Consider the following 27,070-nt stretch of genomic DNA (forward strand, 5'->3'; position numbering starts at 1 on the left):
TAAAAAATCCGCAATTACTTTTTGGGCAACCCAATATATATATTTCGGATTGACGTAAAACTTTAAGGCGATGTCTGTATGTCTGTCCGTCTGTCTACCTGCCCATCCGTCTGTGGTAATCACGCTACAGCCTTCAAAAATTGTGATATGAGCTGAAGGTTGATTCAAGAAGGACCTGTTTGACTTTAAATAATGTACTGGATGGAGCAAAACATTCGATAAACAAAAGAAGCAATGTGGCTACGAGAAGAACCCATGGCTTCCGGCACCGCTTTCGTAATACCAGAACAATATTTAATTTTAAAAAGTAATTTTGTAGTGTAGCGATACACATCGGACAGGCTTTCTTTTTATGTTTTTCAAATTACAAAAAATCGGTTCAGATTTGGATATAGCTCCCATATATATGTTTGTCCGATTTGCAGTAATAATGCAATAAAAAGGTCATTTGTCAACTGATTCTCTCGAAATTTGACAGGAAGGATTTTCCTATAACTTGACATTATTGCTGAATTTCATAGAAATAGGTTCAGATTTAGATATCGCTCTCATATATATGTATAGCCCATACATTGCAAGCGCATTTACTGACCAATCTTCCCAAAACTTTGTACAACACCTTGCTCGACGACAACAACAATATCTAAGAAATTTTCTTGAAATCGGTTCAGATTTGGATATAGCTCGCATATATATGTTTGTCCGATTTGCAGAAATAATGCAATAAAATGGTCATTTGTTAACCGATTCTCTCGAAATTTCGCAGAAAGGATTTTTTCATGACTCTAGACATAGACTGGTGAATTTCATAGAAATCGGTTCAGATTTAGTTATAGCTCTCATCTTATATATAACAAGTAAAAAGGCGTTAAGTTCAGTTATATCGAAATATGATCCGATTTGAACCAAATACTAATAAGTACAAGTCATTGTTCAATTATGTATAACAAAATATTGGTCTTTTTAGTAGCTATATCTAAAAATAAACCGATCCGAACCATATACAACATGGATGCTGAAAAGCCTAACATAAGTCAATGTGTCAAATTTCAGTGAAATCGGATTATAAATGCGTCTATTTTGGGGCCAAGACTTTAAATCGAGATATCGGTCTATATGGCAGCTATATCCAAATCTTGATCGATCTGAGTTAAATTGAAAAAGGATGTCGAAGGGCCCAACACAACTCACTGTCCCAAATTGCGGCGACATCGGACAATAAATGCGCTTTTTCTGGGCCCAAAACCCTAAACCGAGAGATGGGTCTATATGGCAGCTATATCCAAATCTAGACCGATCTGTGTCATAATGCAGAACTATGTCAAGGGTTTTAACCTAACCCACTGTCCCAAATTTCAGCAAAATCGGACAATAAATGTGGCTTTTATGGGCCTAAGACCCTAAATCTGAGGATCGGTCTATATGGCAACTATATCCAAATCTGAATCGATCTAGACCAAATTGACGAATATATATCGAAAGGCCTAACACAACTCACTGTCCCATATTTCAGCAAAATCGGATAATAAATTTGGCTTTTATGGGCCTAAGACCCTAAATCGGAGGATCGGTCTATATGGCAGCTATATCCAAATTTGAACCGATCTGGACCAAATTGACGAAGGATGCTGAAGGGCCTAACACAACTCACTGTACTAAATTTCAGCAAAATCGGATAATAAATGTGGCTTTTATGGGCCAAAGACCCTAATTCGGCGGATCGGTCTATATGGGGGCTATATCAAGATATAGTCCGATATAGCTCATCTTCGAACTTAACCTGCTTATGGACAAAAAACACTCTGTGCAAAATTTCAGCTCAATATCTCTATTTTTGAAGACTGTAGCGTGATTTCAACAGACAGACGGACAGACGGACGGACATGTCTAGATCGTCTTAGATTTTTACGCTGATCAAGAATATATATACTTTATAGGGTCGGAAATGGATATTTCCATGTGTTGCAAACGGAATGACAAAATGAATATACCCCCATCCTTCGATGGTGGGTATAAAAATCAATTTGTATTTGTTTGTAGGTTTGTTTGTTTGTTTGTCTTCTATATTTGTCTAAACATATATTTAGACCAATCACGACAATATGGGACTCAAATGAAAGGTATTTAGGATAAGAAAACGTATCTGATATCCAATTGTCAGACCGTGTGCTAGGGGGACCACCCCAAGCCCCAAAACACCCCTAAATGGGACATATTTCCCGACCATGGCAATATGGGACTCAAATGAAAGATATTTGCGAGTAGAATACGAATCTGATATCCAAATGTGGGACCACGTTTCGGGAGGTCCGCCCCTTCCGCAAAACACCCCCCAAAAAGGACTTATTTGGTGACCATGGAAATATGGGGCTTAAATAAAAGGTATTTGAATGTAGAATACGAATCTGATATCCAAATATGGGACCAAGTGTTTGGGGGGCCGCCTCTCACCAAAAACATCCCCCAAAGGGGACAAATTTACGACCATAGCAATATGGGTCTCAAATGAAAGGGAGTAAAGCTCGAATCTGATATCAATATTCGGGAAAAGTGTCTATGGGGCCATTCCACCCCCACAACACCACCCAAATAGTAAGTATTTGCTGACTATTGCAATATGGGGCTCAAATAAGAGGGTTTTTAAATTGGAACACAAATCCGATATATATTTTCAAGGTCAACTCACTGAGTGGCCGCCCACCCCCCAAAACGACCCCCAAGCCAGTCATGTTTGCCGACTATGAAAATATGGGGCTCAAATTAAAGGTATGTGGGAGTATACCACGTATCTGATATCAACATTAGGAGCCAACTATCTACCGGACGTCCCATCACCATAACAACCCCCATATAGGACGTATTTGCTCACCAAGACAATTTGGGTCTTAAAGAGAGTGGAACTAAATATTCATAGTTTTTAGGGCCAATACCCCAAACCGGACCTCTCACATCTCAATGAGTGCTGTGCGATTCAAGTTTAAGCTCAATGGTATTTAGAGCCGAGTCCGAAAGGCGTGTCGCAGTGCGACACCATATATGTCGCCAGCATAAGGAGAGGAAAACCACCGCTGAAAATTTTGTTCTGATGGTCTCGCCAGGATTCGAACCCAGACGTTCAGCGTCATAGGCGGACATCTAAAATCTAACATCTGTGCTACGATGGCTCCCGAATTTCGGTAGTAAATTTTAATATTTTCGACTCGTTGTTGGTTCGAGCTGTATGACGAAGATAGCATAGTTACAAGCCTCAAAATTCAACGGCTGCGTTGGCTAGGTCATGTTGTCAGAATGGATGAAGAAGCTCCAGCAAAGTAGTCTTTTGAAGGTAAACACGGTGGTACACGCAAACCGGGAAGACCAAAAGCCCAAAAGACCGATAGGTTGAACGTCTACCTTAACGAGCTTGCCTCATATTTCGCTGCAAGAGTTCTCATGTGGACCACCTCCATCAGGAGACAAAGATCCTACCAGTGCGAAGACATAAATACTTGCTGTCTAAGCAATACCTTTTGGGCTGTTATCGCAGAGACCATCCAAATCATCATCTTGTCGATGGATATCCACCGCCCAGAAGCCTTAAGGTAGATCTATATGATCTAGAGCGTGAGGTTCAGCGCTACAAGAGAGAACCTCTAGATCAAGCGGCATATCAAGCAGGTCTAGAAAACATTCATGCAGACACGGTAGCAGAAGAGGTGAATAGCTAGCGGGTGAATGTAGTCCTTGGAGAACAACTGCCTCTCATTGCATCTGAAGAAATTGACCTCCCCCGGCAAACCAGAGTAGTTCTGGCTCAATTACGTTCCGGCAGATGCAGCCGCCTCAATTCCCACAGAGCTAGGATTGATGCCGACGTGCAAGATGTATATCCCGATTGTAACCAGGGACCGCACGATACACGTCACCTGTTTAACTGCCCGGCCAGACCCACTCGACTCAGACCCAGATCCCTGTGGACGCACCCCATCTTAGTCGCAGAGTTCGTGGATCTTGACACTCAAAAGAATCAAGCAGACGAAAGAAAGAACACAATAAAATGCTACAACAACAATAACCAAAAGCCCGATGGAAAGATCAAGTGGTGGGAAACACTACGAAACTTGGGGTCAGATAATTTAGAATGAGCGCAGAAGATCGAGGCGCTTGGAACTTTCGAAGGTATAAAGTAGTCACACGAACTTTGACCAAATATTTCTTTTGGTGTACTCGGTAGAAATTGTAAATAGGCTGAATTAGTCCATTTTTTGCTAAAGCAGCCATATAAACCGATTTCCCGAGTTTACTCTTTGAGGATAGTGCGTATAATTTTTAACCGATTTGACCGATATTTTGCACTATGATTTCTGTTGTGATTTCCCACATAAATGCCCGTTATGACCAAAATCATATAAACCAAACCCTTTGACCATAGAACTGATGTAGTTACCATTTGGCTTTTCAGCCCTTGGGCCTTTCTAAATATAGGAGCCCTAAAATTTGTCCATGTTCAAAACAAGGCCATGCGATTGTGGAAAACGAAAAAAAAAATCACTATAAAAATATTTGTTTCTTTTTTCCGAAATTTCTGACAAAAAAAAGAAAACAAAACAATTTGTATTAAAATTTATTGTTAATGAATGTCGAAGGCGACTCTTCTTCATTTTCTTTCGATCGAGTGAGTGTTTTTCTGCCTACAGTTATGAGTTCGTGTATGTATGTCAGAGTGTGTATGCGGCTTTGTGGTTGGGGGTGGAAAAATCTTCCAAAAGAAAATTTGCTTGTGGCATCGGATGCTAGCCAACCTCCTGATGGTGCTGAAATTGAAAATTAGTTGACCAACAGACGCCAAAGAGGCATATCGGTGTTCAGCTCTTAATAAAGTCTTATTTCAAAAAAACTCCCTCAACATGGATGGCATTGTAAGTGTTGTGAAAGGGGTGAAAATGGAAAATTACAGTGAAAAAAAAAAATAGAAAAAAAAGAAAATACAATGGCAATACGGATTGAAATGAAAACACAAATTTTAAATTGCTATTAAAAATGAAAATGTGAAAGAAAAAAAATATTGAAGTTGTAAAGAGTGATGAATAAAATTTTTTCATTTTTTTTGTAAAGTGATAGTGACCTAAAAACCGGTCTAAAGCCGGAGAAGAATTCATAAAACGAACAAAATTTTTTTCTGTGGCCCCCCATTCATTTGAAACAATTTTTTTTAACAGAAGTTGCTACTTTTAGACACGTTTTCGTAGAAGAGACAGAAAGGTCTTGTTGAACCGAAAGATGTTCAGTTGAGCTATGTGCGGCTATGGCAACCCTGATATGTTTCAAAAAAAAAAAACCAAAGTCATGGCATAACTTCATATTCCACTGATAGTTAACTTCGTAGGATCGATGTTTGACAATGGACCCATTTATAGAGTTTGTGAAGTGAGAATTCAAAATCGCAGCATATCGTGCAAAACTTGAAAATTTGAAATAAATTTCTAACCATTAGTGGCTCAATAGTTCACCCAGCAAGATCAGTTTGTAGGGTTTTTTTTATCTCCCGAACAAGTAGGCGCCTTCACAATAAACAATCCAAATCAAACGTCTTATAGAAGAGTTTGAATAACATTTTAATCGGATTTTTATACCCACCACCATAGGATAGGGGGTATATTCATTTAGTCATTCCGTTTGCGACACATCGAAATATCAATTTCCGACAAACAATCGGGCCCGAGACCATAAAAAAAAAAAAATTTGCGTTGGTTCCCCTCCTAAAGCTGGCAACATTTGTGAGGTACTATGGCATGCAAAACGTCTCTTCAAAGAGGTGTCGCATTGCTGCACCCCGTTCGGACTCGGCTATAAAAAGGAGGCCCCTTATCATTGAGCGTAATCTTGAATCGGAATGCACTCATTGATATGTGAGAAGTTTGCCCCTGTTCCTAAGTGGAATGTTCATGGGCAAAATTTGCATTTACAAAGTATATATATTTCGGATCGCCGTAAAATTCTAAAACGATTTTAAGGTATCCGTATATCTGTCCGTCTGTCTGTCTATCCGTCTGTCCGTTCGTCTGTTGTAATCACTTTAGAGCCTTCAAAAATTGAGATATTGAGCTGAAACTTGACACAGACACGTCTTTTTGATGCACGCTGGTTAAGTTCTTGAATGGGCCAAATCGGACCATATTTGGATATGGCTGCTATATAGACCGATTTTCCGATAAAGGGTCGAATGCCCAAAAAAATAATTTTTCATGCGATTTTGCTGAAATTTGAAGCAGTGAGTAGTTGTAGGCTTCCCAATAACTGACCCAAATGTGGTTAGGATCGGTCTATATTTAGATATAGCTGCCATATAGACCGATCTCCCGATAAAAGGTCTGAAGGCCAAAAAGGCTTTATTTTTTATCCGATTTCGCTCAAATTTGAAACAGAGGGTTATTTTAGGCATCCCGATGTCTGACTTTAATATGGAATAGATCGGTCCATCTTTAGATATAGCTGCCATATAGACCGATCTGCCGATAACGGTTCTGAAGCCCTTAAAAGCTTTATTTTTTACCCGATTTTGCTGAAATTTGAAAAAGTGCTCAGTTTTAAGCTTCCCAACATTCGACCCAAATATGGTACAGATCGGACTATATTTAAATATAGCTGCCATATAGACCGATCTGCCCATAAGGGGACTGAAGCCCATAAAAGCTTTATTTTTTATCCGATTTCGCTGAAATTTCCAACAGTGGGTTATCTTAAGTCTCCCGATAACTGACCCAAATATGGTTCAGATCGGTCCATATTTAGATATAGCTGCCTTATAGACCGATCTGCAGATAAAGGGTCTGAAGCCCATTAAAGCTTTGTTTTTTATCCGATTTCGCTGAAATTTGGAATAGTCCGCAGTATTAAGCCTCCCAACATCCGACCCAAATATGATTCAGATCGGACTATATTTAAATATAGCTGCCATATAGACCGATCTGCCGATAAAGGGTCTGAAACCCTTAAAAGCTTTATTTTTATCCGATTTCGCTGAAATTTGGGATAGTGCGTAGTTTTAAGCCTTCCGACATCTGACCCAAATATGGAACAGATCGGATTATATTTAGAAATAGCTGCCATATAGACCGATCTGCTGATAAAGGGTCTGAATGTCATAAAAGCTTTATTTTTTATCCGATTTCGCTGAAATTTGGAATAGTGCGCAGTCATAATCCTCCCAACATCCGACCCAAATATGATACAGATCGGACTATATTTAGATACAGCTGCCATATAGACCGATCTGCCGATAAGGGGACTGAAGCCCATAAAATCTTTATTTATTACCCGATTTCGCTGAAATTTGGAACAGTGAGTTTTTCTAAGCCTTATGATATCCGACCCTAATATGGTTCAGATCGGCTTATAACTGAATATATCTGCCATAAAGACCAATATTTTGTTCTACAAAATTGAATAGTGACTTATATATATATGACCACTGAATGTCCGTGCAGAATTTAGGTCCTTAAGTTATCCAATTTTCACCGGATTGTGACGGAAGGGGACTTACATATATACCCGAGGTGGTGGGTATCCAAAGTTCGGACCGGCCGAACTTAACGCCTTTTAACTTAGTTTTTTTTTTTTTTGTTGATGATCCGAGTTGTTATTCAGAACATAAGAATGAGGCAAACATGCAAATATTTGCCCATGAACATTCCATTAAGGAATAGGAGTAAAACTTCTAACATAACAATGAGTGCTGTCTCATTCCAGTTTCAAGCTCCTTGATAAACGACCTACTTTTTATAGCCAAGTTCGAACGGCGTGCTGCAGTGCGTTACCTCTTTGGTGAGATACCTCACTAATGTCGCCAGCATTAGGAGAGGATAAACACCTGTGAAATTTTTTTTTGAGGTTTTCATAGGCGGGCATGCTAACCTCTGACCTCCATAAGAATAAGGAAGAGAGCTGAATATCGTAGGTTTTTTTAATCCACCGAAGTCTTTTTCGATTTAATATTTTCGGTTTCCGACATTTCCGGTTCCTCAAAAATAACCTATCACGGTTCATCATATTCTCTCTAGGTTCAATACAACCACTCTCGGTTCAGCAGAACTCTAATTCATTCAAGAGAACCTCTCTTTGTTCATCACAACTCTTTTCTATTCAACGCATTGCCTCTTAATTTATGGAACAACCCTCGGTTCAACATAACGACTATTGGGTCCACAGAAGCTCTCTTTCGTATAAATGTTCTCAACATTAGATTTTTAGGTTCAATACAACCACTCTTGGTTCAGCAGAACTCTAATCCAATCAACAGAACCTAACTTTGTTCATCAAAACTCTTTTCTATTCAACGTAATGTCTCTTAGTTTAGGGGATAACCCTCGGTTCAAAATAATGACAATCGGGTCAACAGAAGCTCTCTTTCGGTTATTCTTAATTGAACTCAACATAAGCTTTCTAGGCTCAATAAAACGACTCTTGGTTCAACAAAACTTTTATCGGTTTAACGAAACCTCTTTTGGTTCATCAGAATCAATGTCTCTTAGTTTAGGGGATAACCCTCGGTTCAAAATAACGTTTGTGGTCCAACCAATTTCTTTTGGTTCATTGACATCACTCTCTGTTCAACAGTTGGTTATTGATTATTGGCTTCATCATCCGTAAATGAGGGTTGCCAATAACGGTTGCTTTATCCCTGTACAATAAGTCTAAAATTTATGATTTTGTGTATTTCCTTTGTAAATTCTCCAGGATGATGATCTTACCCCCGAGCAAATCGCTGTCTTGCAAAAGGCTTTCAACAGTTTCGACAGTCAAAAGTGTGGCAGTATCTCCACTGAAACCGTCGCCGATATCTTGCGTTTGATGGGTCAAGCCTTCGACAAGCAAATCTTGGATGAACTCATCGAAGAGGTCGACGAAGATAAGTCTGGTCGTTTGGAATTCGAAGAATTCGTACAATTGGCTGCCAAATTCATTGTTGAAGAAGATGCTGAAGCTATGCAAAAGGAATTGCGTGAAGCCTTCCGTTTGTATGACAAACAAGGCAACGGTTATATTCCCACCTCCTGCTTGCGTGAAATCTTGCGTGAATTGGATGATCAATTGACCAATGAAGAATTGGACATTATGATTGAAGAAATCGATTCTGATGGTTCCGGTACCGTTGATTTCGATGGTGAGTACCATAAAGATACTGAAGTTCTGTGTGTGTGTATGTGTGTTAGGGTGTTAAAAAGTCATCCCACTGTCAATTGTGCTAATTATGCTTTTTAATTATCTGTCAAATTATGACACAATGGGTGTCACTACAAAATGTCCAAATTGTCTATACTATTGTCAGAGATATGTCCATAGATATGTATTTTTGAAATATTGGCTAATGGCCAAGACTATGTGAGGATGTCATTTGTCTGACAGCCGCGCCATGAATTTTAAAGAAAGGCAGGCATTTAGCAAGAAATTTGATATGACAATTTGTATTGAAAAATTTTGTTATTTTCGAAATAAGGACAGTTGAGACACATTATTGGAATAGAAACGGAAATGGTTAAAAAAGCCAAAAATAACAAAAATCAACCCACTAATGGAGAAATGAAGACAAAGGAACATGAGTAATGTGTGGGCCGCTATAAATAAAAATAAAATAAAAAAATATAAAACAAGAAAAAAAAGTAATTTTCCAATTGAAGTTAAAAATAAGGTGAAATAAAACAAAACAAATTAAAAAAAAAAAATAAAAATAACATAAAACAAAATAAATTGAAAAAAAAAATCAAAAACTAAAAAAAAAAAAAAAAATTAAAATAAAATAAAAAAAAATAAAAATAAAGTAAAATAAAACAAAATAAATTTAAAAAAAAAATAAAATTAAAATAAAATAAAAAAATGGTAAAATAAAATAATAAAATAAAGTAAAATAAAATATCGAAAGGGGCGGACCCTCCCCCTTACCCCAAAAGCAAAATGCAAATGCAAATTTTGCTCATGAATTTTGCCCACTATGGAACAGGAGCAACCTTCTCACATATCAATGAGTGCAGTCCGATTCAAGTTTAAGCTCAATGATAAGGGGCCTCCTTTTTATAGCCGATTCCGAACGGCGTGCCGCAGTGCGACACCTCTTTGGAGAGAAGTTTTACATGGCATAGTACCTCACAAATGCTGCCAGCATTAGTAGGGGAAAACCACCGCTGAAAATTTTTTCTGATGGTCTCGCCAGGATTCGAACCCAAGCGTTCAGCGTCATAGGCGGACATGCTAACCTCTGCGCTACGGTGGCCTCCTTACCCCAAAAGCACCACCCAAAAATAAATATTGACCGATTGGGACAATATGGGACTCAAATGAAGGTTATTTGGGAGTAGAGTATTTATATGAGTCCCGGTACCTGAGTGCCGCCCCGACCTCAAATGAAAGGTATTACGGAGCAGAGTACGAATATGGTCTGGAAGAACCAATAGGCTATAGAATTTTTTTATATCGTTAGGCGGCGGACCCTCCCCCTTTCACCAAAAATACCACGCAAAGTTAAAAGTCGACCGATCGGGACAATATAGGACCCTAATGAATGGTATTAGGGAGTAGATTACGAATTTGGTCTGAAAAGAGCAATAGGCTGTATAATTTGTTGATATCGTAAAGGGGGCGGACCCTTCCCCTTACCCCAAAAACACCACGCAAATTTAAAAGTGAACCGATCGGGACAATATGAGACTCAAATAAAAGGTATTTGGGAGAATATTACGAATATGGTCTGGGAGGAGCAATAGGCTATAGAAATTGTTGATATCATAAGGGGACCGAGCCTCCCCCTTAACCCTTAAGCACCACCCAAAAATAAAAGTTGACCGATTGGGACAATATGGGACTCAAATGAAGGGTATTCGGGAGTACAGTATTTATTTGATAATAAACATTTCCAAACAGTTCCAAATTTCAATTTCGGGTATTAAATGCACGGTTTATGTGATTAAGCCCTAAATCGGATAATCGATCTATATGACAGTTATGTCTAAATATAGTCCCATGTGGATGTCGGGAAGCAGCTCACTGTTTCAAATTTCAGCAAAATCGAAGAATAAATGCGCCTTTTATGTTCTTTCGAACGTAAAGCTGAAGATCGGTCTCTATGGCAGATATCTAAATGTAGCACGTTCTGGATCATATTCGGAACAGATGTTGTGAGTCTCGATACGATTCGTTGTTCCAAATTTTAGCGAAATCGGGTAATAAATCTGCCAGATATAGGCTAGAACGGTCTATGTGACAGCTATATCCGAATATTGGGTTGCCCAAAAAGTAATTGCGGATTTTTCATATAGTCGGCGTTGACAAATTTTTTCACAGCTTATGACACTGTAATTGCATTCTTTCTTCTGTCAGTTATCAGCTGCTACTTTTAGCTTGCTTTAGGAAAAAAGTGTAAAAAAGTATATTTGATTAAAGTTCATTCTAAGTTTTATTAAAAATGCATTTACTTTCTTTTAAAAAATCCGCAATTACTTTTTGGGCAACCCAATATGTTCTGATCTGGACCATTTTCGGTTCGAGTATTGACGGGCCTAATAAAACTCATTATGAAAAATTTCAGCGAAATCGCTATATCCAAATACAGCCCGATGTGCCCCATTCAAGAACTTAGCCTGCGTATGTAAGACATACGAGTCTGTGCAAAATTTCAACTCAATATCTCAAATTTTAAAGACTGTAGCGTGATTACAACTGACGGATTAACAGACGGACGGACAGACACACGGACATGGTCTTAGAATTTTACAACGATCCGAAATAAATATGCCATTTAGGGTCGGAAATGAATTTTTTGATGAATTGCAAACGGAATGAATAAATGATTATTCCCACTATCCTATGGTGGTGGGTATTCCATTTAAGTTTCACCCAAACGGTACCACTGAGAAGTTTACAGGATTAGTGAGGAGATAACAACGAATGAGATTAGTTTTCTGATATTCTCAGGAATGCAATGTCATATCAGAATAACACATACAACACTACAGCCAAATTGAATAAAAACTGTATCCTCTAGAGTCGCAAGAAGTTAAAACGGGAGAATGGTAGTCAAGAACTCCACATAAAAATTTTATCCGATTTGGTTGAACAGCGCCCTCTAGGGGATGATGGAGTAAAAACAACTCCTAATAGATCACCATGTGTTGACAATCCCAGGGCCGCCGGTTGTACGTACCGGATAGACTCGATGAAGTCCTTCATCGGCAAAGGCTGCCACCTCAGTATGCAACACACTGCTACAACAACAAAAAACCATGTGTTGAACTTAAACCAATTGGTATAAAAACTGCTTCTCATATGGTCTTAAGAAGTAAAATCATGTGCTTTCTTTTTCATTGGAATGGACTATAATTTCAGCATTCCTGTGCAATCCCTAATTAGGATTACGATCCTACAACATGTTGAGTGGTAAAATTTTTATTTGAAATTTTTTAAACAACTTCAAAGTTGTAACAAGAAGCAGACAAGTGTCGAGGTTTCGTATAGCTACAGGGTATACTATTTGAAACCTAATGTACTGTTTATCATGATTTTTATACCCACCACCGAAAGATGGCGGTATATTCATTTTGTCATACCGTTTGCAACACATCGAAATATCCATTTCCGAACCTATAACGTATATATATTCTTGATCAGTCTAAAAATCTAAGACGATCTAGACATGTCCGTCCGCCTGTCTTTTGAAATCACGCTACAGTCTTTAAAAAAAGAGATATTGTGCTGAAACTTTGCACAGATTCATTTTCTGACCATAAGCAGGTTAAGTTCGAAGATGGGCTATATCGGACAATATCTTGATATAGCCCCCATATAGGCCGAACGGCCGATTTAGGGTCTTAGGCCCATTAAAGCTACATTTATTATCCCATTTTGCTGAAATTTGGGACAGTGAGTGGAGTTCGGCCTTTCGACATTATTCATCTATTTGGCCTAGATCGGTCCAAATTTGCATATAGCTGCCATATAGACCGATACTTAACGCCTTTTTGCTTGTTTTTTACTGCAAATAATTTTCCAACCTCAATAAATATTAGTGATATATATTCACTCGACATTTGCCTTCACAAATGGTGGAGGACCTAAAAACTGAAAGAATAATAACAACTTGTCCACAAAAGACAAACAACAAAAATATTTCACAAAATATAGGAAAAAAAAACACCAAAAATAAGTTCATATAAATTTCTTCGGATATTCAAAGCAGGCAAACAATTAATGATGACAATAATTCTTTGATGAAATTGTTTAGATTTTATAGTTGTTTAAGAAAAAGACAAATTTAAACAAAAGATAGAAGTGACACATACAAATATTCTATTGCACAAGCAGTTGACAAGGGAAAATCTCGCCCACATAGAAAATGAAAGCAACACCCTGGAATAGATAAACCACAAGTGGTTGGGGCCAATGAACATACTCACACACAAGAATATACCTTAAAAATATATTTAAAAAACAAGAAACTATACCAAAGCAATAGCTTCTTGTTATTTGTAGACCGAATGAAAATACGATCAACGGTATTGATAGTAAGGTTATACCAAAACAATAACATATGGCTTGGATGGTGTAAAGCATTATTAATACCATATGGTATTGTGTTGGTATTAATTTACGCTGTTGCTCTACTGTCAATACCATTGATACCATAAGGTATTAATTTTTCTTTCGGTACAATATAAAGAAGAAAAACTTTTTATATCTTATATCTTATTTAATTTGATTATTTTCCTCTTCTCCCTTTTAGAATTCATGGAAATGATGACTGGTGAATAAATTCCTCGTCTTGTTTGCTATCTTGCAACAACACTAACATTCTCATCAACTCTATACGTTTTCTATGGAAATTTCTTCATAAGAAACCCTACAACAATAACATCAACACATACACCTACACCAAAAAACAAAAAAAAAGAACATCAAACAGATAGTCAAATTATATTCAAATTTACACAAACATCAAACAAAACAAAAAAACAACAACAACACATAATGTAATTTTAAACAAACCAAAAATAAATAAATTTGTACTTTTTTTCTATTTTACTTAAACTACAACGAGTATCTGAATCCTCCATTGTTGTTAAGGCAAGTATGAAAACAGTCACTGGGATTATGAATGCGCCATTCGAATTCGTCAAAAATGTTCTGATCTAGTTGCTGTATGAATTGTCTGAGAATTACTTTGCATTAAGAGTATTATGAAAATTCAAATCTTTGTGCAAAATAATTTGAATAATTTATTGTAATTATTGTTATGAAGTTATTGTGTGGTGAGCAATCAGTTGGTAGTGGATCATTGCAATTGAATTTAAATATTTCTAAAATTTTCGTTTTTTAGCTGATTAACACATACAAAAATATTGCAACGAAAAATTTGCAAATATTTAAATTATTGGGTTGCCCAAAAAGTAATTGCGGATTTTTTAAAAGAAAGTAAATGCATTTTTAATAAAACTTAGAATGAACTTTAATCAAATATACTTTTTTTATACTTTTTTTCTAAAGCATGCTAAAAGTTATAGCTGATAACTGACAGAAGAAAGAATGCAATTACAGAGGCACAAGCCGTTGAAAAAATTTGTCAACGCCGACTATATGAAAAATTCGCAATTACTTTTTGGGCAACCCAATAAATTGATCATAACTCACCACTTTGTGAAATTGGCACCGTTGAGTGGCTGGTGCTTTATGGTATGTCTGGCGTGGATGAACAGACTGCATTTCTTCAACGTAATGTGAGCGAGATTTTCGACAAATGTGTTCCGATGAAGACCCGAACTGTTTTTTCGAATGGAAATCAGTGGTTTGATAATGATATTAAAGTATTGATACGTAAAAGAGATTGTGCGTACTCTCGATGGAAGCGTTTAAGAACACCTGAACTCTTTAATAATTACAAGCGTGCGGGGAATCAGAGCACTTCTTGTATAAATACGAAAAAAAAAGCTAATTTTAGTCGTAAATTTCAAGAGGCATTGAACACGAATGATACTTAGAGACATATTAAGTCAGTTGGAAGTGATAGTGCATCAATTGGTAGACATGTTGATTATGATGAGATTAAAAGGAGTTTCTTGAGCATATCTTTCCCTGAGCCATACGTACATTTCTACGACAGTGAATTTAGTAACGTAAACCATAGTAGTAACAACACCTCACCAGACCTACGTTTTGATCTTAAACGTTTTGAACAAAGCGATATCGTTTTAAGTCGAACTAGTCATGTCCGACCGTCCGTCCGTCTGTCTGTCGAAAGCACGCTTACTTTCGAAGGAGTAAAGATAGCCTCTTGAAATTTTGTAGAAATACTTCTTACTGGTGTAGGTCAGTTGGGATTGTAAATGGGCCGAATCGGTTCATGTTTTGATATAGCTGCCATACAAACCAATCTTTGGTCTTGGCTTCTTGAGCCTCTAGAGGGTGCAATTTCGTCCGATTGGAATGAAATTTTGCACGACGTGTTTAGCTATGATATGAAACTACTGAGCCAAGTATGGTTAAAATCGGTACATAACCTGGTATAGCTGCCATATAACCCGATCCTGGGTCTTGATTTCTTGAGCCTCTAGAGGGCGCAATTCTAGTCCGATTTGACTGAAATTTTGCACGTGGTGTGCTGATATCACTTCCAACAATTGCGCTAAGTATGATTCAAATCGATCCATAACCTGATATAGCTGCCATATTAACCGATCTAGGGCCTTGACTTCTTGAGCCTCTAGAGGCCGCAATTCTTATCCGATTTGCCTCAAATTTTGTACGACGGATCCTCTCATGACCGTCAACATACGTGTTTAATATGGCCCGGCCGAACTTAGCACGCTTTTACTTGTCAGCAATATTATTTTAAGGAGTTGCTATTCACAATCTTGGAAACGGGCAAGGATAGTCCCAATACCAAAGAATAACCAGGAATTTAGTCAAATAACAATACTTCCATACATCGCTAAGATATTTGAGACTCTAGTCAAGCGAAAAATATCAGGGTATATTGCGAATAATTCACTGCTAACAGATTTCCAATCTGGTTTGCGGCCAAAGCACAGTTGCACTACTGCACTTTTGAAAATAGTTGAAGATGTAAGGAGTGATATTGACAGCGATAAAGTCACCTTTCTTGTTCTTTTAGATCATTCGAAAGCATTTGATTTCGTTGATCCCAATATACTTTGCCTTAAACTAAAACATTTATTTAAATGTTCTGAAAGATCAACGGATCTTATATTTTACTATCTTTCGAATAAAAGCCAATTGGTATGTATTGATAGCCGGTGTTCTAGTTATCTTCCAGTCTCAAGAGGTGTTCCACAGGGGTCTGTATTGGGCCCACTCCTTTTTTTCCTTGTATAGCAATGACCTTCATAGACAGTTGCGCAACACTGTGGTATTCATATGTATGCCGACGACATACAGCTGCATATGAGCTCCTCGCCGGAGAGGCTGATCAATGGCGTACTTCGCCTTAATACTGACTTGGATAGGATAAACACATGGGCAAACGCCAACGGACAACTCTTAAATCCAACAAAGTCAAAGTGCCTTGTAATTGGTAGGAATGGGTTAACAATACCGCCCAATCTTAATGTGGCAATTGCTGCAGCTCCAATTGAGATTGTTTCATCTGCAAGAAACCTTGGGTTGGAGTTTGATGATAGACTTTCATGGAAGAATCATGTCAGTATGACAGTGGGTAGGCTTTTGTCTAGGACATTTATTCTGCCGCAACTTTTATACTCTTGCGAGTTTTTTACGGTTGTGATGTAACTCATAGGAATAAATTGCATGTGGCCTTTAACGATGTCGTTTGATACATTTTTGATGATCCACAAGATAATTTATACCAATGCACCTTTATATCTGGCTTCTGTATTGCAAGAAGACAAGAGGTAAACAAGTAATACAAATACGTCATCAATATTGTGTATGTGAACAACAGTTCTTTGTTAATGCTATACGTCTCTGGAATAATCTTCCCAACAGTATTCAAAATATAAGTAATGAACGACAGTTAAAATCTTCGCCTTATAATCATTTTAATTAATTATTGGTTTTGTTTTTTTTTTATAACTATAACCGGGCCGAACTTTGGATACCCACAACCTCGGGTATATATGTAAACCACCTTTCGTCAAAATCCGGTGAAAAATGCATACCTAATGCCCCATAGCAGCTATATCGAAATATGTTCCGCTTTGGATAAAATTCTAATAAGTACAAGTCATTGTTCAATTCATTGTTCCTTCAGTGGTGGGTATAATGATGCCGACAATAGTTTCAAGTGTTACCGCTATAATAGTTATTTTTGTCATTTTTCTCACTGAAAACAGATTACTACTTTCCCGCCTATTTTCGGCAAAGTTTTTTTTTTTATATAGTTTGATAGCATTCCGCTTGAAAAGCTGAACAGAATACTCAGCTTAGTGTCCTATCAATGTGAATTCCGAGGTATTTTACACAAGTGCTTTGTAGTGTTATATTGCTACTAGCTGACCCGGGCCCGCTCCGCTGCACCTTCTTTTACTTTATATGGAACAAAAGTTTCCTTGGAATATTTATTTTCGACAATTAAAGAGCTTTTAGTGAAATACCATGCTACGAAAATAGTATATCGCTTGACTAACAGTAACCATATTGCCATTGGCCTCAAAATTGGATAATAAATTCGTTTTATAATCTCAATTAAACTCCTAATTGGAAAAGTCAGTAAATATGTTCGGGTTGGGGTATTGGCCCTAAACACTATGAATACCTAGTTCACTCTCACTCTCCACTCCACTCTCTTTAAGACCCAAAATGTCTTGGTGCGTAAATACGTCATATTTGGGGATTATTGTGGTGGGACGTTCCCTAGACAGTTGGTCCCTAATGTTGATATCATATACGTGGTCTACTCCCAAATACCTTTAATTTGCGCCCCATATTTCCATAGTCGGCAAACATCAACGGGCTGGGGGTGTTTTTGGGATGAGCGGCCATTCATTGAGTTGGCCTTTGAAAACATGTATCGGATTCGTGTTCTACTCTAAAAACCCTCTTATTTGAGCCTCATATTGCAATAGTCAGAAAATACTTACTATTTGGGTGGTCTTGTGGGGGTGGGGTGGCCCCATATACACATATACCCATATACACTTTTCCCGAATATTGGTATCAGATTCGTGCTGCATTCCTAAAGACCTTTCATTTGAGCCCCATATTGCTATGGTCGTAAATTTGTCCCCTTTGGGGGATGTTTTTGGGGAGAGGCGGCTCCCATATTTGGCTATCAGATTCTAATTCTACACTCAAATACCATTTATTAAAGCCCTATATTGCCGTGGTCAGTAAATAGGTTCTGTTTGGGGGATGTTTGGGAAGGGGAGGACCCCCAGAGACGTGGTCCAGCATTTGGATATTAGATTGGTACTCTACTCGCAAATACCTTTCATTTGAGTCCCATATTCCCATGGTCAGTAAATATGTCCAATTTAGGGGTGTTTTGGGGCTTGAAGTGGTCCCCCTAGCACTTGGTCCGACAATTGGATATCAGATACGTTTTCTTATCCTAAATACCTTTCATTTAAGTCCCATATTGTCGTGATTGGTCTAAATATATGTTTGGTAGGTTTTAGAGTGGGGAAGCCCCCCTAGGTACCCGATCCGAAATTTGGATACCAAATTTTTATTTGTAGGGTACTATATGAGAGCACACAAAATTTCGCTTAAATCGCACCACCCATCTCCGAGATCTGGCGTTTCTGAAAATTGTGGTAAGGGGGAGGGTCCGCCTCCCCTTCAGATATCAAAAAATTATTATGCACCATCTGTGAAAATTTCAAGAAAATCGGTTCAGCCGTTTCTGAGTCTATAAGGAACACACAAACATACAAACAATCAAATCTACAAACAAACACAAATTCATTTTTATATATTAGTCTAGCTGGTCCGGTGTGCTTCGCTAAGGGTTTGCAGCCCCCTCTTGATACCGTTCAAATAACTTTCATTACAGTCACACATTGTCCCGTTTAGTATATATATATATATATATATGTATGTCCTTTTTGGGTGGACGTCTCCCCGGGAATAGACGCAAATGTTTATACAATTTTCGAATTATACTCTCAAATTGCTTTCGTTTGAGACTCATATTGTCCCGTTCGGTGTACATGTCCATTTTGTCCATAATTTTGGGGTGGGAATAGATCCCAAGATCATAAAGCCCCAACTTCTGGGAATAGATTTTAAACATTTGTAAAAGTTTAGTATTTTACTCTCAAGTACTTTTCGTTTGAAATCCATATTGTCCTGATCCTCCTACACGTCCGTTTGGTGGTGATTTTTGGTGTGGGTCGGTCACTGTGGGACTTGACCCTATATTTCCACATTTTTTTCGTATTCTAATTCCAATTACCTTTCATTTGATGTCCATATTGCCCAAATCGGTGAACATGTCATTTGTGGACGGTTTTTGGGGTTGGGGCAGTTCCCCCCGACACGTAAGGTCAAATCGTTGTATCAAATTCGTATTCTACTCTCAAATACCTTTCATTTGATACCCATATTGTCCCAAGCGGTAGACATGATCGTTTGAATGAGTTTTGCCATAAGGCGTCCCCCACGGTTATTTGACCCCAAAGTTTTATACCAATTTTCTGTTTTTTGCTTACCATGAAGTGGCATACAACATTTCACTTAAATTGATGCACCCATTTCCGAGTTCTGGAGTTTTTGGAAATTAGGGTTAGGGGGGAGGGTCCGCCCCTTTGCAGATATTACAAAATGGAGAACTTTATATTCACCTGGGAGCTAAACTCTACCATCAGTGAAAATTTCATGAAATCTTTTCAGCCGTTTTTGAGTCTATTCGGAACAAACAAACGAACAAGAAATGAACACAACACATTCATATATATATATTAGAAGGCAACTATGCACTTTTGCTCCACTGTAAAATGGATAAGTCAAATATACAGCCTTAACGTATGCTTTGGATATAAAACGTTTGCAAATATCGTAAAAGCTTTGCAATTTATAACGTTGCGTTCAAACAATACTTAAGGTCGTAAATTAAATAAACGAAAACCTTTTTGCTGTGGGGACTGCAGAGTGTTTTTAATTTCTGTTATAAAAGGGAACAATAGATGAATTAGTATTCATGGACAACACCTACAATATTCTTAACTATTTGTTTTTTATTTGGTAGAATTTATATTGCCTTGGTTTTATAAACCTCATATGTTTTTAGAATATGCAATTGTTGTATGTATGGGTTGCCCAAAAAGTAATTGCGGATTTTTTAAAAGAAAGTAAATGCATTTTTAATAAAACTTAGAATGAACTTTAATCAAATTTACTTTTTTACACTTTTTTTCTAAAGCAAACTAAAAGTAACAGCTGATAACTGGCAGAAGAAAGAACGCAATTACAGAGTCACAAGCTGTGAAAAAAATTTTTCAACGCCGACTATATGAAAAATCCGCAATTACTTTTTGGGCAACCCAATATAATTCAACACTAGTCACTATAGGTGGGTGGTATATTAAAATTGGCAAGTCGTTTGTTATACCTCGAACTACACGTGAAGCTCTTTTTGATTTTGAACAATAAAAATAAAGATATTGAACTGAAATTTTGGAGAGATTCTTTTTTGTTCAGTAGCTGGTTAAGTTCGAAGATGGTCTATATCGGACTGTATCTCCATATAGCCCCCATGTAGACCGAACCGCCGATTTAAGGTCTTAGGCCTACAAAAGCCACATGTACTATCTGATATTGCTGAAATTTGGTACAGTAAGTTGTACTATGCTACTCGACATCCTTCTTCAATTTGGTCCATATCGGTCCAGATATGTATATAGCTGCCATATGGACCGATCTCTCCATTTGAGTTTTTGGGCCCATAAAAGGTGCATTTATTGTCCAATTTTGCCGAAATTTGGAATAGTGAGTTGTGTTAGGCCCGTCGACATCCTTCTTTAATTTGGCCTAGATCGGTCTGGATTTGGATATAGCTGCCATATAGACCGATCTCTCGATTAAAAGTTTCGGGCCCATAAAAGGCGCCTTTAAATGTCCGATTTCGCCGAAATTTGGACGGTGAGTTGTGGTAGGATATTCGACATCTTTCTGCGATTAATTAATAGATCACTCAATGTCTGTGCCCAAATTGGACAATTTTTCGAGATATGCGCCCATATTTATACCCTGCACCACCACTGTGGTTAGGGTATTATAGATTTGTGCATTTGTTTGCAACGCTAAGAAGGATAAGAGCTAGACCCATTGTTAAGTAGACCGATCGACTTAGAATCACTTTCTGATTCGATTCAGCCATGTCCGTCAGTCCGTCTGTGAGTCCATGTATTTTTGTAATCAAACTGCAGGTTGTATTTGTTGTCTGATTGTCACGAAATTTTGAACAGAATTCAGAATTATATATAGCTCTCATATATATCTTTCATCCGATATGGCTTTTTAAGGCTGCAGAAGCCACAATTTTCGTTCGATGTTCACAAAGTTTGGCATTGGGTATTTTATTTTAGATCTACATAGGTGTGCAAAATTTCATAAAAATCGGTGCAGATTTAGATATAGCTCCCATATATATGTATCACCCGATTTACACTTAAATGACCGTAGTAGCTACAGTTTTCAACCGATCGGCACAAAATTTCGCACGGACTATTTTGTTACTGATCTTAATATATCTAGAAAATTTCATAAAAATCGGTTCAGATTTAGATATAGCTACCGTATATATCGTTCATCCGATATGGCCTTTTAAGGCTGTAGAATCCACAAATTTCTCCCGATTTTACATGAGACGTTTAAATCGACGTTCCAATACGAGGGCAAAATTTCATTAAATCAGTCGTAATTTAGATATAGCTCCAATGTGTATATTTCATCCGATATGGACTTTTATGGCAGTAAGAACCACAATTTTGGTCACATCTTAATGACACATACTGGGGCATCAATCTCTATTTGACGCCCCAGTATGTGTCATTAAAATTGGCACAGTTTTCGATATAAATAACTCCCATATAATCTTTTATCCGATATGGCCTTTTAAAGATGTAGAAATCCAAATCTTTTGTCCTATGGTAGGAAAATCGTACAAGGTTCTAAATTGCTATTTCAATTGGTATCTAAATTAAAGTCTGACTAGATTTCGAGATAAGTTCTACATATAAAATGTACTACATGCACTAGGTGGCGTAGGGTATTATATAGTCGGCACCGCCCGACTTTTGCCTTTCCTTACTGGTTTTTACTGTTTTAGATCATTAGGTATTATAAATAGACCAAGTCGGTCCACATGTAAGGACAGCTTCCATATAAGCCGATCCATCAATTCGGCTCTTTCAAACGAATCATCTTTTTTGATTTATATTAAGTTTGCTTTGCACTTATCAGCATTAATTTCCACAACAAATTGGTTATAAATAGGTCCATGATTAGATATAGTTCCCATAGAAACCGATTTCCCGATATGCTTTATTTGTTTCATCCATTTCCTACTTCAAAATAATCCACATATAAACTAATCTTCTATTTTTTTCTTCTTTTTGCAGAATCCCTGGTGGTTGATATGCATCGTTCAGCTCGGTAAGTTGGCATTTTTTTATTTAGAAATTTTTAGTAGTTCTTTTTTTATGTTTTTATGTCCTATGGTTTAGGGGGTATACCACTTTCATAACTTTTTTACACCTCTTAATATTCGTTTTAGACTGTATATAATCCTTGATCACTATTTCATTCTGAGTCAGTGTAGCCGTAATCGTCTGCCCATTTGATGCTGTGTATATATAATCCTATGGACTATTCAGCCTGTGTTTATGGTCTAATTTGGTTTCAAACCTGATATAAAACCCAATCTCCCGATTTGCCTCAAAGGGCATTAACACACCGTAATTCTACCCGTTTGTCTGACGTTCTGCACTTTTATTTGTATTATGGCTGATGGATGGATGATGAACCATTATTAATCAGTTCGCAACCTGATACAACTTTTTTAGAGACCAATTATGCGCTACTGGTTTCTCCATTAGGAGAGATATAAGTGGCTGAGTCTATAGTTGAATTTGATATCAAACTATAACTTAACCTTACTTCCCTACAAACATTTTTGAATACCTTTCGTCCCCGCAATGATAGAAACAATCTTCTGGAAGATTCGTACGCAATTGCTCTTCCGTATCAGTCGTCTTCCGTATGAGTCATCATCCATTACATATCGGTTCCTACTTGTTTCTCCTTTAGAAGAGATATAAGTGGCTCAGTCCATAGTTGAATTTGATATCAAACCACCACAATAACTTAACCTTACCCCCTTACAATAATTTTTCATAATTTTGGAAGAGCGTTCGTCCCCGCGATGAAAAAAAAAACAATCTTCTGGAAGATTTTTACGCAATTGTTCTTCCGTATGAGTGGCAAAACATTCTTCTACAATGTCACGGGGCAGTCTATCACGTGTGTGGATGTTTTATCAACTTTTCGCCACCATTCTCTTACAACCCATTGGGTAATAATCGTCCGTATAAGTCGTGAAACACTTTTCTGGATTATCATTGCGTGCGAGGAAGTTTTAACAATTCTTCACCATGATTCTCTTAGAATCCATTGTGTTCTCATCTTCCGTATGACTCGTGAAATATTCTTCTAGGATATGATAGGGCTATCCATTGCTTGTGCGGCAGTTTTAGCAACTCTTGGCGACGGTTATTGCGCAACCCATTGCGTTATAATCGTCCAGAAGATTTGTTTGTAAGTCGCCCAGGCTTACTTTTCGCGATTGTTTGTATTTTCATGCCTGGCGCGTTTAGGACTTGTATTCAATTATGTTATTCGATGTTTTATTTTGAGAGGACATCATCCATAACACCAACCAGAATTCCCACTTGGTTTGTATGATGATTGGTACTTAATTTGACGAATATCACGACTAATAGTTGCCACGTTTCTGATGAACAACTCATTGTGATATGCATATTTAGATCCTCTACAAAAAAAAAAAAAAACATTTTGAGATTTTTAGTAGGTGTTACTTTTTTGATGAACAACTTTTCTTGATATGCATTTTTAGATCTTCTAACCAAAGAACCATATTAAATTATTTTTCCATTTGCATCTCCGATCATTGAGCTCGTCTCGAAAGAGAAACAAACAAAAATTGTAAAATTTAATGATCTCGCCCTAACAGGCAGAAAACTTGAAAATTCGGCAGAGCCCGGCCAGGATTCGAACCTGGGCACACGGAGCAACAGCGTGAGCTATTGCCGTTGTCTTAGCGTTCGAAGCCATCAATACAACTTCCAACAGAGGATCAAAGTAATGTGTGGTACGGAAGAAGTGTTATTAACCACAGACAGAATGTCTGCCATTACACAAAAATAAATGCATGGGAAAAAGTACAGCTAATAAGCAGGGTTGTTGAGCTTGGTTAATGTGGTAATTGTATCATAGATGCGCTTTCGCAATTAAATGCGATTCAAATACAACATACCAACGCACGACCCTTGAAGCCATCACACCTAATATGGTTGAAAAGTCTTCTAACCAAAGACGAAACGCGTTGCTATCTTTGGCTTTCCTTTTCCATTTGCATCTCCGATCATTGAGCTCGTCTCGAAAGAGAAACAAACAAAATTTTTTCTAAAACACTTATTTGTAACTCGTCCAGAAGAGTAATGCGCAATTCTTCCAGAAGAGTATTTTATAAATCTTCCAAAAACACACATTTGTTACTCGTCCACACGATTCTTGCGCGATTCTTCCAAGACTCTTATGAGTCTTCAGTAACTCACATGGAAGATTCGCGGAACAGTTTTCCAAAAGATTCGTCTTGAGCACTCAATTTCTCACAACTGGAGAATCATCCACGACTCTTAGATGAGCTCGTCCGTGAACGTAAACTTCATCTAGAAGACCCCCAAAAGATTGTTTGGCGATCAAAAATTATTGCAGGGCTATAGAAAGAAATCATGAAGGATTCCATCACTTGAACCGCAGGTAGTTTTTTAAGACTCCCATTAGCTTTACTTCATACCAGTGGCAAACTACTAGACCCTACAATTTCAGGTTTGTTGTTGTTGTAGCCACATTTTTCATGTGGAGGTGGCGATCCTCGTCAAGCTGCTGATGTGTGCAAGCTCGTTCCGGTCCAAAGGACCGATCGCTGCGGGAACAAGGTGGCCATTGGTTATTTAAAGGCACCAATAACTCGCCTTGTCATATGGAGCATCATAGGCACTCAGTATTTGTGCTAGAGCCGGTGCCGCCCGACCTCTCACTGAGACTCTCCGTTCGATACCGCTGATTGTCCACGACTGCCGTTGCCGCTACTCCGTATGGAGCATTCCACTATCCGCAACCTGTGAACGAGTCCGGTAGCTCGCAGTTAAGCTTCTCGTGACAGCAATGAACACCATACAGATCGGACCTCAATGTTCCAGCCTAGGATGGGGGTATACTAATTTCGTCATTCTGTTTGCAACTCCTCGAAATAATCATCTGAGACCCAGTAAAGGATATATATATTCTTGATCGTCATGACATGTAAAGTCGATCTAGCCATGTCCGTCCGTCTGTCTGTCTATCTGTCTGTCCGTCTGTCTGTCTGTCCGTCCATCTGTCCGTCCGTCCGTCCATCTGTCTACCCGTCCGTCCGTTCGTCTGTCCGTCCGTTCGTCTGTCCGTCCGTCTGTCAGTCCTTCCGTGTGTCCGTCCATCCGTCTGTCCGTCCGTCCGTCTGTCTGTCGAAAGCACGCTAACTTTCGAAGAAGTAAAGCTAGCCCCTTAAAATTTTGCACGAATTCTTCTTTTTAGTGTAGGTCGGTTGGGATTGTAAATGGACCACATCGGTCCATGTTTTGATATAGCTACCATATAAACCGATCTTGGACCTTGACTTCTTGAGTCACTAGAGGGCGCAATTCTTATCCGCTTTGGCTAAAATTTTGCATGAGGTGTTTTCCTATGAATTCCAACACCTGTGCAATGTGTGGTTCAAATCGGTTCATAACCTGCTTTAGCTGACATATAAACCGATCTTGGATCTTGACTTCTTGAGCAGCCAGCGGGCGCAATTCTTATCCGATTTGACAGAAATTTTGCATGAAGTGTTTTGTTATGATTTCCAATAGCTGTGCTAAGTACGGTCGAAATCGGGTCATAACCTGATATAGCTGCCATATAAACCGATCTGGAATCTTGACTTCTTGAGCCTCTAGAGGTCGCAATTATTATCCGATTTGGCTGAAATTTTGTACATCGACTTCTCTCATGACCTTCAACGTACGTGTCAATTATGGTCTGAATCTATGTATAGCCTGATACAGCTCCCATATGAACCCATCTCCCCATTTGGCTTCTTGAGACTCTAAAGGGCGCAAGTTTTATGCGAATTGGCTTAAATTTTATACAATGACTTCTACTACGGTCTACAACATTCGAATCGGATCATCTCTTGATATTATAGCTCCAATATCATAGCAACTCTTTTATTTTATCATATGTTTACCTAAAAAGAGATACTGGAAGAAAAACTCAACAAATGGGATCCATGGTGGAGGGTATATAAGATTCGGTTGAACTTAGCACGCTTTTACATTTTTACATCTTAGCAAATGTAAAATCACTCCAACCTAAGTACTTTCGTTTTCATGGGATCTCTTATTTCTCATCTGCATAGAAAGAGGGAGATATGCCTCATGTACTTTTTCTACACACATTACCAAACCTGTTTAGAATGACTATACATCCCAAAGACTTCCACAGATACAGGCCAAGAGAAAGAGAGACTACAATTGTGTCTGTAGGGATGGACCAAAGAAAGCCACTTACATGGCTTTAAGGCAACTTCGTATTTTGAGGTCACTCTCGTTTTCAATGGCGTGAAAGTCGTTTGATTGCCCCCCCCCCCCCCCCCCCCCCCCATATACAATTCAATGTCAAGGAAATAAGAAATGCTTGTGTGTGCCACTGGGACATCAACAAACGATTGTAGGATCTTCACTTCCCTGGTGAACAATGAAATGGGGTTTTGATGTCACTTTCGATTTCAATGACGAGAAATTCACTT

At 38.1% G+C, this 27,070-nt stretch overlaps 2 protein-coding genes across 2 annotated transcripts in view; both read left to right on the forward strand.

Moving 5' to 3' along the window:
• The first annotated feature begins 4,789 nt into the window (after nucleotides 1–4,789).
• On the forward strand, nucleotides 4,790–14,052 carry LOC106088246 (troponin C). Its single transcript, XM_013253669.2, has 3 exons — nucleotides 4,790–4,898; nucleotides 8,716–9,142; nucleotides 13,748–14,052. The coding sequence occupies exons 1-3, from the start codon at nucleotides 4,887–4,889 to the stop codon at nucleotides 13,774–13,776; spliced, it is 468 nt and encodes a 155-aa protein (XP_013109123.1). The 5' UTR covers nucleotides 4,790–4,886; the 3' UTR covers nucleotides 13,777–14,052.
• A 2,343-nt stretch (nucleotides 14,053–16,395) lies between these two features.
• LOC106088229 (larval cuticle protein 9-like) overlaps nucleotides 16,396–27,070 on the forward strand; it is a 31,542-nt gene continuing 20,867 nt past the window's right edge. Inside the window, exons 1-3 of the mRNA XM_059369907.1 lie at nucleotides 16,396–16,455; nucleotides 22,560–22,593; nucleotides 23,654–23,754. Of these exons, the coding sequence (XP_059225890.1) occupies nucleotides 16,396–16,455; nucleotides 22,560–22,593; nucleotides 23,654–23,754 (195 nt within the window). The remainder of the gene's footprint in view (nucleotides 16,456–22,559; nucleotides 22,594–23,653; nucleotides 23,755–27,070) is intronic.

Source organism: Stomoxys calcitrans, chromosome 5 (assembly GCF_963082655.1).
Source record: "Stomoxys calcitrans chromosome 5, idStoCalc2.1, whole genome shotgun sequence".
NCBI lineage: Eukaryota > Metazoa > Arthropoda > Insecta > Diptera > Muscidae > Stomoxys > Stomoxys calcitrans.